The following is a 14,338-nucleotide window of genomic DNA, read 5'->3' on the forward strand; positions in this document are numbered from 1 at the left end:
AGGCTGCCAAGAGAAAACCCAGTCAGCTGGAGGAGGTGGGCTTTGGGAGACTTGGAAACCTTGGCAAGAAAGATATGGGGCTTGAGGTGGTTGATGTGGAGGCCCGATAAACCTTGGAAGAAGAGAAGGGAGGGCATGATAGACTCAATGGAAGGAAATCGGCCATAGAGAAGATCATAAGGTCATTGGTGAAAGCAAGGTGGGAGAGGTTGAGAGGTTTGCATTTGGGGATGGAGGAGATGAGGTGCTGGTCGGTTTTAAACTGGATGCTTTTGGAGAGGACTTCAAGGGCCAGGGAGAAAAGGAAGGGGAGAGGGGGCAGCCTTGCTGGATACCAATAGAAGAGTCAAAATACCCAGCCTGGCTGCCATTGAGTAGGACTGAGAAACAGTAAGAGGAAATGCCGGATACCTTGAATGTGTCTTTCATCCTTAATAACTCTGGATTCCCTTTATAACTCATATCTTGTTTTCCTTGATCTTACCGTGGCCTTCATGACTCATGAGTAGCTCTCTCAATCAAGTGCTTCCATTTGGCTGTGCTAAGGGTAGTAATTCTGTGGACTTCAAAAGTAGTTTACAATTTGGGTTTGCTTGGTTCATTTTCTTCCATTAGTGGATGCTATGGTGAAGGTCTTCAACCTATTTATTTTCTCAAGTCAATTTGCTTATTCCGTTACATCAAATCTTCCTGTCCAGTACTGATATGTTTAGCTCTTCTGGCATAATCTCATATGTCTAACAATTTGTCTGTTTCATTTATTTGTAGTCATTAAATGAAATGGTTCTTTTCAATAATTTCCATTGATGCCCATAACCTTCTTAGTTTAAAACGTTAAAATATGACTCTGCTGAACTGAATCTAGATTGTGACTTGTGAAATTCATTCTTGTAGCATTCTCTCAGCAGAGTTCATGCGTGCATCTATGCATGATATCAAAGATGCAGATTGGGTAATTTTATCAGAAGTGAAAGCAAAGGCTTCAAATCTCACCAATGGGAAAGATGAAGAAGTAAGCGCGGTTATTTTTAGTTTCATTTACGTTTTCTCCAATTGAATGTTAAGTTGTCTGTTTTTTTTTTTGGTTCTCTTTTTTATTAGTATCTGTTGGTTAACTAATTGGGCTTAAATTCTTGCCAATTGTCAGTGCCCACTTTGCCTGGCATACATTTTTTCCCCCTTATATATATTTTATTTTTTTTCTGTTCCTTTTCATCTTGAAACTGTCCTTAATTTGGTCCAAATTTGAGTGAGGGAGGCTGATTTTTTTTGGTTTTTACTTCATGACACGGGATATCTGGTAGAAATTAGACTTTATATTTTGAAGCAACTCGTTGGAAACAGAAGCATTTTTTTTTCCTGCCACAATATAAAGTTTCAGATGTGAACAAGTATCCAAAGTAAGATCCAGTACCCAAGTTAAAGAAAAGAAAAAGGCGAAGGGTGGGATAGAGAATCTCCCCGTGAAATATGGCAGTCAGAACGTTACTAATGGATTAATTTTTAACGCTTGAAGTTGTATTCTTTTAGTTCACAGAAAGCCTTAGACACAGAGTTTGAAGATAATATGCTTGTCCTTGCAAAGCTTCCCCTTCTCTTTTAGGCATCCTTGCGAGTTGCTAAGTTGTTAAATAATTTGAAGAATCCTCAAACCTTGAACAGTGGGTAATATATGGTTAAATGCAAAGTCTTCTGTTATGTCCCCCTCTAAAGGATTAGTAAATAGATTTTGTTTTTGATAAATAGTAAGTAGAAAAGTCCATTGCTGTAAAATGATAACCAAACAACACATGTAGTACAAGTACCATAGCTGTCACAATGATGAGGCTAACCAAGGCGTTGGAGGGCTGCCTAAGCGTTCAGGCGACAAGTCGCCCGCCTTAAGGCGAACAAGGTGCTTAAGACGACCAAGTACCACTTTTATTTTCCCTATTTTTTAACATTATTTAGTATGCTACATATACTTTGTATCATAAAAAGTTATCTTAACACAAAGCAGAAGAAAATTTGGGATATTTGGGATCACCTGAGAAGAAAACAGGTTTCTCAAGCGGAGGATCTCTAGATGCCACTGCTCCGGAGCAGCCCGGCCGTGTCTCACCCTCCCTTCTTTCTCTCTCTTCCTCTCCCTCGCACCCTCTCCCTCTCCCTCTCCCTCTCCCTCTCTTCTTCTTCCTCAACTCCCTTTCTCTGCTTCTTCTTCTTTAGTTGGACCATCTTCATTTGTAGTTGTGACTTGGCTGCCAGCCCGTAGGTCACCATCCCTGCTAGGCCTGTCTAGGCTCGTTTGGTTTCCTGCTCAGCTAGCAGTCACAATGCATCCAGTCCTGTTTGCCTGCTCTCTTCCCAGTCACCATCTTGCACCACCGCCACTTGGTCACCAGCCAGCCCTGAAAGGCCAGCCACCGCCTGAAGTGCCTGGCTCGCTAGGCTAACACCGATTTGATGCCAGCTGTATGACCAACAGCCTATCAGGCTGCCATCTATGCTCGGCCGGCAGCTGCATTGCCGTTGCCCTCCGCAAGGCCTGCGCCCTCCATCGTTGCTGTCACCTCCACTAGGCCAGCTGCACGCTTGGCCGAGGCCTTCTGCAAGGCCAGCGCTCCACTACCATGGCTTCCTTCTTGACGGTTGTGTCTCTTGGCTGCTGAGAAAACAAAGAGATGAGATAGGTTGTTAGGGTTTGTGGCTTCCCTCTTGATGGCGGTGCTTTCATTGGAAGGTTGAGATTATTATTTTGCTTATGTTGTCACTCTTAGCGTATTCTGCTGGGCTGTTCTTCCCTTTTACTCATACTTTACTTTCATTTGACTTTCCTTTCTCTTAATTTGTTTTTGCACAGATCCATGTAGCCTATCCAATCTTAACCAAACAGAGGGGAGCAGTGGAAGAGAGGAGAAACAATATCTGATGGATATTTTTTTTTCTTTTTCTTCTTCATCGCTTTGATAACATGTGATAAATCTTGATATCAACAACCAGAACCTGTGAAGAAGAAGAAAAGAAGAGAAGAAGGGCATGATGGAGATGGACAAAAGAGAGGGTGAACACGATAGGAATGGAATGGAGTACCACCATCATGGATAGCCTCTCACTTATATTAATCAAGTGACTACATCATCAAACAACGACAACTCAGCCTTATCCCAACTAAATGGAGTCGGCTACATGGATCCGTGCAAAAATAGAATAAGAATAGTAAAAGTAAAAGGAAAGGAACATGACAACAAAAATTCAGAAAATCCTTCCTAAATGGGGTCAGCTATATGAACCCTTGCCCTCCAATCAGCTCTATTCGATGTCATACTTAGGATAAGACCTAAACTATGCATGTCTTTCCTCACTTATCCTATGGTCATTTTAGGTCTACCCTTAGCTCTCTTAGATCCTTCAATCTAGATTTGGTCACTCCTTATTGGTGGATTGCAAGGTCTTCGTTGAATATGGCCACACCACTCAAACGACTTTCTCAGAGGGTTTCATTAATCGGGGAACTCCTAAAACAGCTCTAGTATGGTTGTTCTTTACTTTATCCTTCCTAATTTTGCCACACATCCATCTCAGCATCCGCATCTGCTACACATAGCTTATCTATATTACACTTCTTAACTGCCCAACATTCCACCCCATATATTATAGCTGGTTGTACAATATTTTCCTTTAAGCTTTAAGGGAATGTGTTGGTTGCACAACACTTTGGATGCACTTCTCTACTTCATTCATCCCACTTTTTTTTTTTTTTTTATGATGAATAAAATAATTCATTACCAAGAGGAAAAGAATATATAAGGGGGGAAAGAGGGGGGGTAGGCTTAATCCAACGAGGAAAAGCCCGAACAAAGAAAAAAAACTAAAAGAAGCAAAGCAACATAAAGCAGCAACTAAATAACCAAACAGCAGAACAACAAATGGAACTGACAGACTGGAGCGGGGGGGGGGGCATCCGGATGGGCAAGGCTCAGGGAGGATGGAAGAAGTCAACCTGAAGGTTCTAAGAAGAGATGATATGAGAATTTTTTGGGGTGATGGGGATGGGATGAGGGCGAAGGCTGTAGAGGTAACATCGAAATTGATAGCTTTCTAAATCATGTCTGGGGATCTAGATTTGGGGGTCCATCTGTGAATGTTGTGCTCCATCCAAAGATGATTGACAGTAGCACAGAAAGCGAGTTTTCCAATGGTGTCACAAAAGGATGAGCTGGGGAAAGTCATATCCATCCAAATGAATTCTCTATTGAAGGGAAGGATGCTTCTCTGGTTGGGCTAGCATTTGGAGAGGACTGACTTCCAGATATGGGAGGAGAAGGGGCAAGCAAAGAAAAGGTGGGGGATATCTTCTTCACCAAAAGGGCAAAGGCAGTAGGAAGGGTTTGCCGGAATGTGATGGTGAATGAGGAAGGATTGGGTTGGAAGACAATTGGATAGGCAGTGCCAGAGGGTGAAACTATGACGGGGAATGTGACTCTTAAACCAAACCAATCTATGCCATGGGACAGACGGGGAAGGAGTTCTGATATGAGCCCAAGCCGAGGCAGCCGAAAAGGTACCATTCGATGAGGTGAGCCAGATGCATTTGTCATTCCTCCCTCTGAGGCCAAGGGGAGAGGGGGGAGGGAAGACCAGATGTCCTCCAGAGGGGGGGAGGAGGGGGGGACCAACCATTGGGAGCGAGGATGGAGGAGACAAGAGCATTGGTAGGAAGATCAGAAGAGTAGATGTCTCTGGGAGTTACAAGGTGGGAAAGGATACCCAAAGGATGCCAGGGGTCTTTCCAAAGGGAGGTAGAGTTCCCATTACCAATGGAATTAGAGATGGCAGTGAGAGCAATGGGCCTGTGGTCCAGGATCTTTCTCCAGATCCAGGAAGGATCAGAGATGGGGGTGGCAGTCCAAATAGAAGAATGCTTGAGGTGGCCAGAGTAAATCGAGTCAACCCAAATGCTATTATGCTTGGACGCAATTTTCCAGATAAGCTTGAGGACACCGACCGAATTAACTTCTTTGATTCTCCTTATCCCGAGGCCACCTTCAGATTTGGGGAGGCAAACCTTCTTCCAACTGAGAGGTTTAAGGAATCTGGTTGAGTGAGATCCTTTCCAAAGGAAGGAATAAAAAAGACTTTCCAAGGATTTGATCACCGCTGCAGGGAGGATGATGGTTCCAGACGAATGGAGGTACATGGATTGAAGGACCGATCTAATCAGAGTGAGACGACCAGCAAAGGAGAGGAGTTTACCTTTCCACAGCTGAAGCTTTTTCCGGAGATGGTCTAACAAGGGGGCACAATGGTGGGCAGAGAGCCTAGAAGAGATGAGGGGAAGACCAAGGTATTTAACTGGGAGGGAGCCTAGGGGGATACCAGATAAATCAGATAAAGCATCCTTGGCTACAGGGGAAATTCCCGAGATAAAGATGTTGGATTTAAGGAGATTGATTTTGAGACCTGAGAAGGATTCAAAGGAGTGGAGAGTATCCATGATGGTGGAGATAGAGGTGGTGTCAGCCTTGGAGAAGATCATAATATCGTTGGCAAATGCCAAATGGGAGAGGAGAAGAGCCTTGCATTTGGGAATAGGAGAAATGAGATGAATGTCGGTAGCTGATTGGATGGAGCGGGATAGAAATTCGAGGGAGTGGGAGAAAAGGAGAGGGGAAAGGGGACATCCCTGTCTAATACCACGGCCAAAGGGAAAGTACCCTGCCGGGCTGCCATTCAAGAGGACGGAGAAACGGGGAGAAGAGATACAGGAGCGGATCCAATGAACAAAGAAAGCCGGGAAAGCCATCTGTAGGAGGACATTGGAAATGAAATCCCAGCTAATCGTGTCAAAAGCTTTATGGATGTCAATATTGAGGAGGGCATTTGGGGAGTGATTCTTTTGATCAAAACCTCGGATAACCTCATGACAGAGGAGAATGTTATCTGCAGTGCTCCTACCCACGATAAAGGCCGATTGATTGGGGCTTACTAGAGAATCAATGACTTTCTGAATCCTGTTGGCAAGAATTTTGGCTATGAATTTGTAGAGAAGATTGCAGAGGGAGATGGGCTTGAAGTCATTCATGGAGGCCGCTCCATCCTTCTTGGGAGTAAGGCAGAGGAAGGTGTTGTTGATCCCAACAATTTGATTAGGGTTGAAGAAGAAGCTTCTCATCGCAAGAATGAGGTCCTCGCGGATGATATTCCAACAGGAGGAGAAGAATCCCATACTAAAGCCATCAGGGCCAGGGGCCTTGTTGGCTTTGTGGGAGAGGATGGCAGACAGGATTTCCTCATCAAAAGGAATGGATTGGAGGAGATCCTCGGGGACGAACTTGTTGAGGAGGTTGGGGGGAATGCGAGGGTGAGGGGAGGGAGGGGGCTGAAGATTCTCTGGAAATGGGAAATTGTCTCTTGTTTTATGAGATCGGGGAATGGAGTTCAATCCCAGAGGGGGAGATGAGCAAGGGGATGGAGTTGGCATTATTTCTGGCTTTGAGGGAGCGGTGGAAATAAGCTGAATTAGAGTCTCCGAGCTCGAGCCATTTGATGCGGGCTTTTTGATGAAGAAAACATTCCTCCTGCTCAAGGAGACGGGAAAGATCTGAAGCAACAACTTTTTTTTCCTCAGCCAGGGAAGGGTTGAGGATGTCAAGCTGCAACCTGGATTGGATGGAGAGAAGTCTTTCCCGGCTAATGGCCACATTCGAGGAAATGTTTCCAAAGGTGGCAGCATTCCAGAGCTTGAGGGTGGCTTTGGCATTCTTTAGCTTTTTGGTGAAAGCAAGGAGGGGGGAGAGAGAACTGGAAATGGGGATGTTCCAAACGCAGTGAATGAGCTGATGGAAACTAGGGTGGGAGATCCACATGTCAAAGAATTTGAATGGTTTAGGTTTGAAAGAGCGGAAGGGGAGAACATGGAGGGAAATGGGACTATGATTAGATATCCCAGAAAGGTTAAAGGAAGCATGAGAGGAAGGAAAGGAGGCAAGCCAAGGCTCGTTAATAAGGGCTCTATCAAGCTTATAGGCCACACGGTGGGGGCCAGCTTTTCTATTATGCCAGGTGAATTTGGCACCCGACCATCTAAGGTCCTCAAGATTGAGATCATCAATGCAGTCATTGAAGGCAACGACAGCCTGAGGAACAAAGTGGTTGCCACCTTGCTTTTCGTGGGTGGATCGGATGACATTGAAGTCCCCAACAATCCCCCAAGGTTTGGGATTAGAGGAGGGCGACAAAGAGAGAAGATCAGCCCAAAGGGGCTGTCTGAAGGAGGCTCTGTTGCGAGCATAGATCACCGCGAGCAAATAGATGAAAGGGCCAGAGTGATGGGAGATGGAGATGGAGATGTGCATGAATTGGGAAGAGGAGAGGCAAGAAATGTCGAGAGAGGAGGGGTCCCAAAGAATCCAAATCCTTCTATTGGGGTTGTGAAGGTAATTGGAGTCAAAAGACTAGCGGGGGGCAATAGCAGAGGCAATACGAGAGGCGTTAGCCTCTAGGACATGGGTTTCTAATAAGCAACAAAGGTTGGATTGAGAGGAGCGGATACGGGAGCGGATCTCGTCTTGCTTAGCCGAGGAATTAAGGCCACGGACATTCCAAACATTCCAAAGGATCATTAGGAACAGGAGGTGGAGGGCAGTGACCGCTTGGTGGAGCAGTGGGGGGTCATATGGGTAGGCCTACGGTTGTAGCCAATGGCGGTAGAGGTTTTGGCAATAGAGGTTTTAGAGGTGGAAGATGGTTTGTTGGTAGCCTTCTTACGGGTGTTGAGGAGGACAACAAGTGGAGGGGAGTGTCGGGTATGGGATTTTGGAGTTTGGGGGGGTAGGGAGTCATCAGGGTTGGTAGCAGGGATAATATCCATGTTGTGAGCCAAAGGGACAGCACAAGTTCCAGGTTCCAACGGAGAGCCAATGCAAGAATTGGTTCCAACAATATCTAGGACAATGTAGGAAAGCATCTGACTGTCTGGGGCCTTTTCTTGCAGCGGGTGGCAAACAGCCGCAGTTGTAATTTCAGAGGTGTCATCATAGTCAGAGTCAGAGTGCTCAAATAAAACTGGGGTGTTAAAGAGCTTAGTCGCAGGGGCGGAGGCAAAAGCAGAAGCAGGGCCATCTGAGTTGATGTCAAGGAGCAACAGACCTTACAAGGTCGGACGAAGGTTGGAGGAGGGACGGGGGCCTTCCAAGGCCAGTAGAAAATTAGCGTCAACAATCGAGTCTATAAAAGGAGATGAAGCACCAGTTGCAGGACTAGAGGAGTCGATTGGAGCTTCATCTCGAGCAGTAGCGTTGGATGAGCGAGGGCGGCCATCAGCAGAAGGCTTCAGGGATGAAGTGGCAACACAACAGGGAGAAGGGGGCATTGGAATGGCAGTAGCAGGGTTCACCGACAACGGAAGTAAGGCCTCCAAGGGCGGCAGGTGACGAGTGGCAGAACAAGATCCAACAACATCGGGGGCGAGGGTAGGGCCTGGTGAGGGTTAGACAGGTTAGGGTTTGGGTAAGATTGGTTAGGAGTTGGGTTAGAGGGTTCGGGTTAAGCGATGGAAGTGGATGGTTGGTGGTATGTATGGGTCGGGTCGTAGGATGGATACAGGTTGGTGGTAGGGTGCAGTGGGTGGTCAACAGGGAACTTAGAAAATTTGCTTAAAAGTTGAACCGGGAGGAATTGGTTCAAAGGCATATAGGCCGGTTCGCGGGTGGTTGGAATAGGATAAGAAGGGATAGAAGAAATAGAGGAAATTGGATTAGCAGAGAAGGTTCGCGAAGGGGGCACGACAGGAGGAAGGGGCAACAGAGGTGGAAGGGGAGATTTGAGGATGGGGGCCAAGGCTTCAGAGTGAACATACGAAACAGTTTGGAGAGCCGGAAGGGGAGACATCGAAATGGAAACCAAAGGTGTAGGATCTTCAGAAGGGTGGGCAGATAGAGGATTCAGAGTGGAAATCTCTGCAGCCTCAGGCTCTGACATAGTGAGGATCGAGAAGCAGTTTGATCCAGCGGTCAATGGCAAAGATGGAGGACCATCGTTCACAAAGGGCTTCTCCGGAGGAGGAACGACGGTCGACGTTAGGAGAGATCTGGCGGTCTTTTAGATCATTTTTCCTTTTCTTATTTTTTCTGGAGACTTGATCTTTGAAGGGAGCTTCCTGGGAGACCTTGCCGGATCTCAAGGAAGGTTCAGAGGGCCCTTGCTCACTGGGGGAGCAGGGCTGCTTTGTTTCTTGTGTCCAAAGATTTTGCAGAGAGAGAAGATCAGGGGTACCCAATCATATTTGACATCTTGAACAAAAGAATGGTCTTCACCATCAGAGATTGTGACCGATTGTGGAAGCGGTTGATCAGCTTTGACTTCAACACTGATCCTTGCATAGGAAAGGCGATCCATCATCTTGGTTCTTTTGTCAGAATAGAGAGGCTTTCCAATGAGTGAACCCACCAAACTAAGCCCTTTGACACACCAAAAGTGGAGGGGCAAATTGGGGAGGGCCACCCACAGAGGAATGGATGATGGTTCATTCTTGTTAAAGGAGGAGAACTCGTCCCAATTTCTTAGGAATATTGGTTTCTTCCCAACGAACCAGGGGCCTCCATCAATGGCAATGGCTTTGTTGGCTTCGGCGTCAAAGTTGAAAATGAACGTGCCATTCTCGAGCATATAAGTATTCAAGGTGCAAGCGGGCTTCCATTGATTCAGAAGTGAGGCTTTCACCACAGAGTATGGGGGTCTGCTGCCCAAGAAGGTACCAATCACGCAGTTTTTCCATTTCGATATCTTGGTTTCTAGGAAACCAGGCGGACAGAGGCCAATCAGGGATGAGTTAAGGATGGCGGGAGGATGGAAGTAAAGAGTTTGGCCTGCAGAAGGAGGGACAACAGAGGAAGAAGGATGGTTAGTTATGGGGGAGGAGGTGACCACAAAACTGTAGGATCGAGAAGGGAGGGATGGGTTCAAAGGAGAAGAGGGATCAACAAGCGAGGGAAGGTTCTGGATGAGGCTAGGTTGAAGGAGAGCATTAGGGAGGAAAGAGTCCGGCTGGGAGGAGAGGTTGTCGACAGCAGGGGCCGTCGGAGGGGGTAGGGGCGTGGAAGGTTATGGGACCAGGAGGGGGTAGGGGCATCACTGGGCATCGCCACATTCATCCCACTTTAATTCTTTATGAAACATCATCTTTTGTCATTTTTTTTTAAAATTATTTATGGTTGACCCCAAGTATAAAAAATAGTCACTTTACGGTATCTCTTTCACCTCAATTTTCACCATATTGTTATCTATCATAGTGTGACTCATGTTACACATGATGTACTTTGTCTTAGATCTACATATCTTAAAACCGCTTGATTCCATGTTTGATCTCCATAACTCCAACTTAGCATTAATCCATGCTTTTTGCCTCATCCACTAAAACAATATCACCACGATAGGACATATACCATGTAACCTCGTTTTGAATGTTCCTGGTTGAATCATCCATTATAAGTGCAAACAAAATAAGATCTTAAAGCTAACCTTTGATGGAGTCCAATTGTAATTGGGAATTCACTGCTTGACTTCCCACTGTTCTCACGTTAGTCACCACACGCTCATACATATCTTTATTTATACCTACATATTTACTCAACACCCTTCTCTTCTTTAGTACATGCCAGATTAACTCTCTTAGGATTCTGCCATAGGCTTTTTCTAGATCAATAAAGACCATATGGAGATCCTTTTTATAGGTTCTAAATCTTTCCATTATCCTCCTGAGTAAGTAAATAGTTTTTGTTGTGGATAGTAGTTTCTCCTCTCAGGCAGGCTTCATTAACTTTCTTCCCCAGTTTCATAGTATGACTCATTAGATTTATGTCTATATTATTATTGCAGCTCGAAGTACTACCTTTATTTTTGTAGATTGGACTACAATTTTTCTCCTTCTCCTATCATCTGTCATTTTCCTTATGCTCAAATTATCTTGTTAGAAAGATTGGTCAACCAAGATACTGCTCATAATCCTAAGCTCTTCCACACTTCTATTGGGACGTCATCAAGGACGGGTGTCTTGCCTACTTTTATTTTTCTTAAGGCTTGTTTAACTTCAGCCACTCCAACCATTCGTATATATGGTATATGGTGTCTTGATGTGTAATGGAGTGTTCCTGGCCACTCCTACTCAACATGTCTCCATTTAGTAGGTCGTAAAAATACTTTTCCCAACTTTGCATAATGTCGTCATCTCTTACTAGCACATTATCATCATCACTTTTAATTCATCTCACATGCTTGAAATTTTTACTCTTCATTTCTCTTGTTTTAGCTATTTTTTAGATAGCCTTTTCCCCCTTTGTGTTTAGATTATTATAAAGGTCTTCATATTATGTGTATAGTATGCATTTATGCATGTATTGAAGGGTGTCTGTCTTTATGTGCTATTGTTTGTATGCATTTTCTCAGTGTTTGACCATTAAATTGGACATGGAGCATATTTTGCACGATCCTGAGGGAAAATGCACCTATCAATCTAATGGCTGGATATTATTTGTAAGCAGGTTAAGCTGGATGAAGAGGAAACTGCCAACTTTCATGATCGTCTTCTCCCCCTTATTATTGGATTGCTCAGAACAGTGAGTTCTTATTTGTATTTATGTATAAAGTTTTCTATCAAACAAATTAACTTGAGCTGTGGCTGTGGATGATTCTTTTTCTTTTCCTGAAAGGTCAAAGTAATTTTGCTATTAACTTTCCCTTTGATCATCATTTTTTCTTCAGGTGAGTGTTTTTTTTTTTTGGGGGGGGGGTGGTTTTGTCACTGAAGAAGATGATTTACACATTTTCATGTTGTAACTTCTCCCATTCATTTTGGCAAGCAGGAGAGCTTGTTCCTGACCCAATTTGTTGAAAATGATGCTCAATTGAATGGAGTTTAGTTATATGTTTTGTGGTTCATTCTGGTAGAGCATTCGAGACGAGGTCCCCTGGTGTATGTCTTCGCCGATGAGGTGATGACATCATTTTATTGGATGAGACTGAAACAATGATTAATGCTAAGGAGTTATGGAGATCAACCTTGGAAACAAGAGGTTTTAAGATTAGTAGATTGAAGATGGACTATATGATACTTAACTTTAGCCACTCTATGATGGGTAATGAAATGATGAAAATTGAGGAGAGTGAGATTCCACAAAGTGACTGTTTTAGATATCTGGGGTCAACCATAAATGAAGAAGGTGGCATAGAGGATGATGTGTCATAGAGAATCAAAGTGGGATGGATGAAGTGGAGAGGTGTGCCCGTAGTGTTTTGTGAATGGTGTATTCCCTTAAAGCTCAAGGGAATTTCTGTAGGACTGTTGTGTGAGTAGCTATCATGTATATTGGGCGGAATGTTGGGCAATTAAGGAGTGTCATATAGAGAATCTATGTGTAGCTGAGATCAGGATGTTAAAATAGATATGCGGCACAACTAGGAAGGATAAAATAAGGAATGAGCATATTAGAGCTGATTTGGGAGTTCCCCTGATCAATGACCAGCTCTGTGAAAGTTGTTTGAAGTGGTATGACCATGTTCAAAGGAGGCCTGGGGAAGCTGCAGTAAGGAGGAGCGATTTGATTCAGATTGAAGGAGCTAAAACAGCCAAGGGCAGGGTGCAGGGCTAAAATGACCATAGGCAAAGTGGTGAGGAATGACATGCATAGTCTTGGTCTTGTCTCAAGTATGACCTTGGATAGGCCTATTGAAGGGCAAGGATCCATTTCGCCGACCCATGTAGTTGACATTTTCCTCACTTATTGGGCTGTGCCATATTCCTCTTACTCTTTCTTAACTCATCTCTCATGATCTCATCTTTTCATCGCTTCCTTCACCCATTTCTGTTTGGACTTTTTTGCCCCCTATTTTATTTTGTATGGATCTTTTTAGCCGACCCCATTAAGTTTGGGATAAGGCCTAGTTTGTTGTTGTTCTTGTTTGCTGTATCCTTGTACAATACAACCTAGTAGGGAATAATGATATCAAGTAAAAATTCATTAGATTATAAATACAATCAGATTTTGTTGTATTTAATTTTCTAATTGTACAAGAATACTTCTTAAGGGATTTTTTTTTGTTATGAATGGAGTTGTGTAATAGGTTTCTGTTGCATGTTTCGGTGGAGGATTTCGAGGCCCAAATGGGAAAATTAGGTCATGAATCCTCTAGGAAAACCTATTTTAGGCCCTTTAAACATAGTGGAGCCTCAACGCCACTGGCATCCTCAAGCTCAATTGGAATTTAGTACAACATTTGGGTCTCTTGGGTCTACTCCACCCTCCTTTGGAAGGACTCTCTTTGGACTGCCTCCACCCTGATGCTTTATGGGTTTGGTACAAGGTTCTCCCTATTCGGCCTACTGTTCTCGGGCCCATCTCCTGGATTGATGATGGTTACTCTAAGTCTCTGTGGCTTGACAATTGGCATCCTACAGGAGTCCTCTCTACTATTGTTAGTGTTGAAGCTATTTATTCCTCTTGGTTAAATACGGAGTCCATTGTTGCCACCATCATCTCTAACGGTGATTGGGCCCCCTTATCCTCCATGCTTGCTCTGATTTGGGCAGCCCTCCTCCTCATCCCCCTTGTCTTCGTGGTAGAGGGGACACAATCGATTGGGTTCATTCTCCATCAGGCACCTTCGCCTCCTTAGCTTGGAATTTGGTTAGATCAAGAGGCCCTTTAGTGCCTTGGCACAATATTTTTTGGTTCAAAGGCCACATCCCCTGTCATAGCTTCACAACCTTGTGAGCTCTCTCCAACTGCCTCCCCTTGTAGTCCTTCCTCATCTACAGGCACACATAGATATCCCCCTCTTGTTGCTTGTCTTGGAACGTAGTTGGAGACGTTGATGACCTCTTCTTTTTGTATCCCTTCTGCTCCATTGTCTTAAAGAAAAGTCGTCAACAATTGTTGGGCTATCGAAAGAAGAATCCTCCCCCTTTAGAGAGAGTGGATCTGAGTGGACAAGACCTTTGCTTGGAACTCTATTTTCGACATTGCTGAAAAGCTCACTTCTGTGTTGCCATCAACCACATTTGGATGGAACGTAATTTTTGTGGACTTCCAACTCCTTCTCTTTTGACAAGATTTGGAATGCCATCTACTTGATGTTAGTTCTAAGTTAGCGATGATCCCTCATTCTGATGTAACGGGCTCCCCCAGGAACAAGCTCTCTGTTGTGTTATGAGGCCTGCCCCTATCCCTTTTACAACCTCTTGTCCCCTTCCAATAAGAGGGTTGAGCTGTTTATGTTTTTTTCTTTGTTCCTTGTTCCACGCCTTTTTATAGTCGCTTTTTTTTTCTTTTTCTTGGTAATGAATTCATTATAAACCACCCCC

The 14,338-nt window shown here is 44.4% G+C and overlaps 1 protein-coding gene across 1 annotated transcript in view; it reads left to right on the top strand.

Annotated features, from left to right (window-relative positions):
* Positions 1–14,338, top strand: part of LOC122084898 (vacuolar protein sorting-associated protein 54, chloroplastic) — a 77,740-nt gene that overhangs the window by 24,345 nt on the left and 39,057 nt on the right. The window contains 2 exon segments of the mRNA XM_042653318.1: positions 895–1,012; positions 11,520–11,594. Coding sequence (XP_042509252.1) covers positions 895–1,012; positions 11,520–11,594 — 193 coding nt within the window.

The sequence above is a fragment of the Macadamia integrifolia genome, chromosome 7, assembly GCF_013358625.1.
Source record: "Macadamia integrifolia cultivar HAES 741 chromosome 7, SCU_Mint_v3, whole genome shotgun sequence".
Lineage (NCBI taxonomy): Eukaryota > Viridiplantae > Streptophyta > Magnoliopsida > Proteales > Proteaceae > Macadamia > Macadamia integrifolia.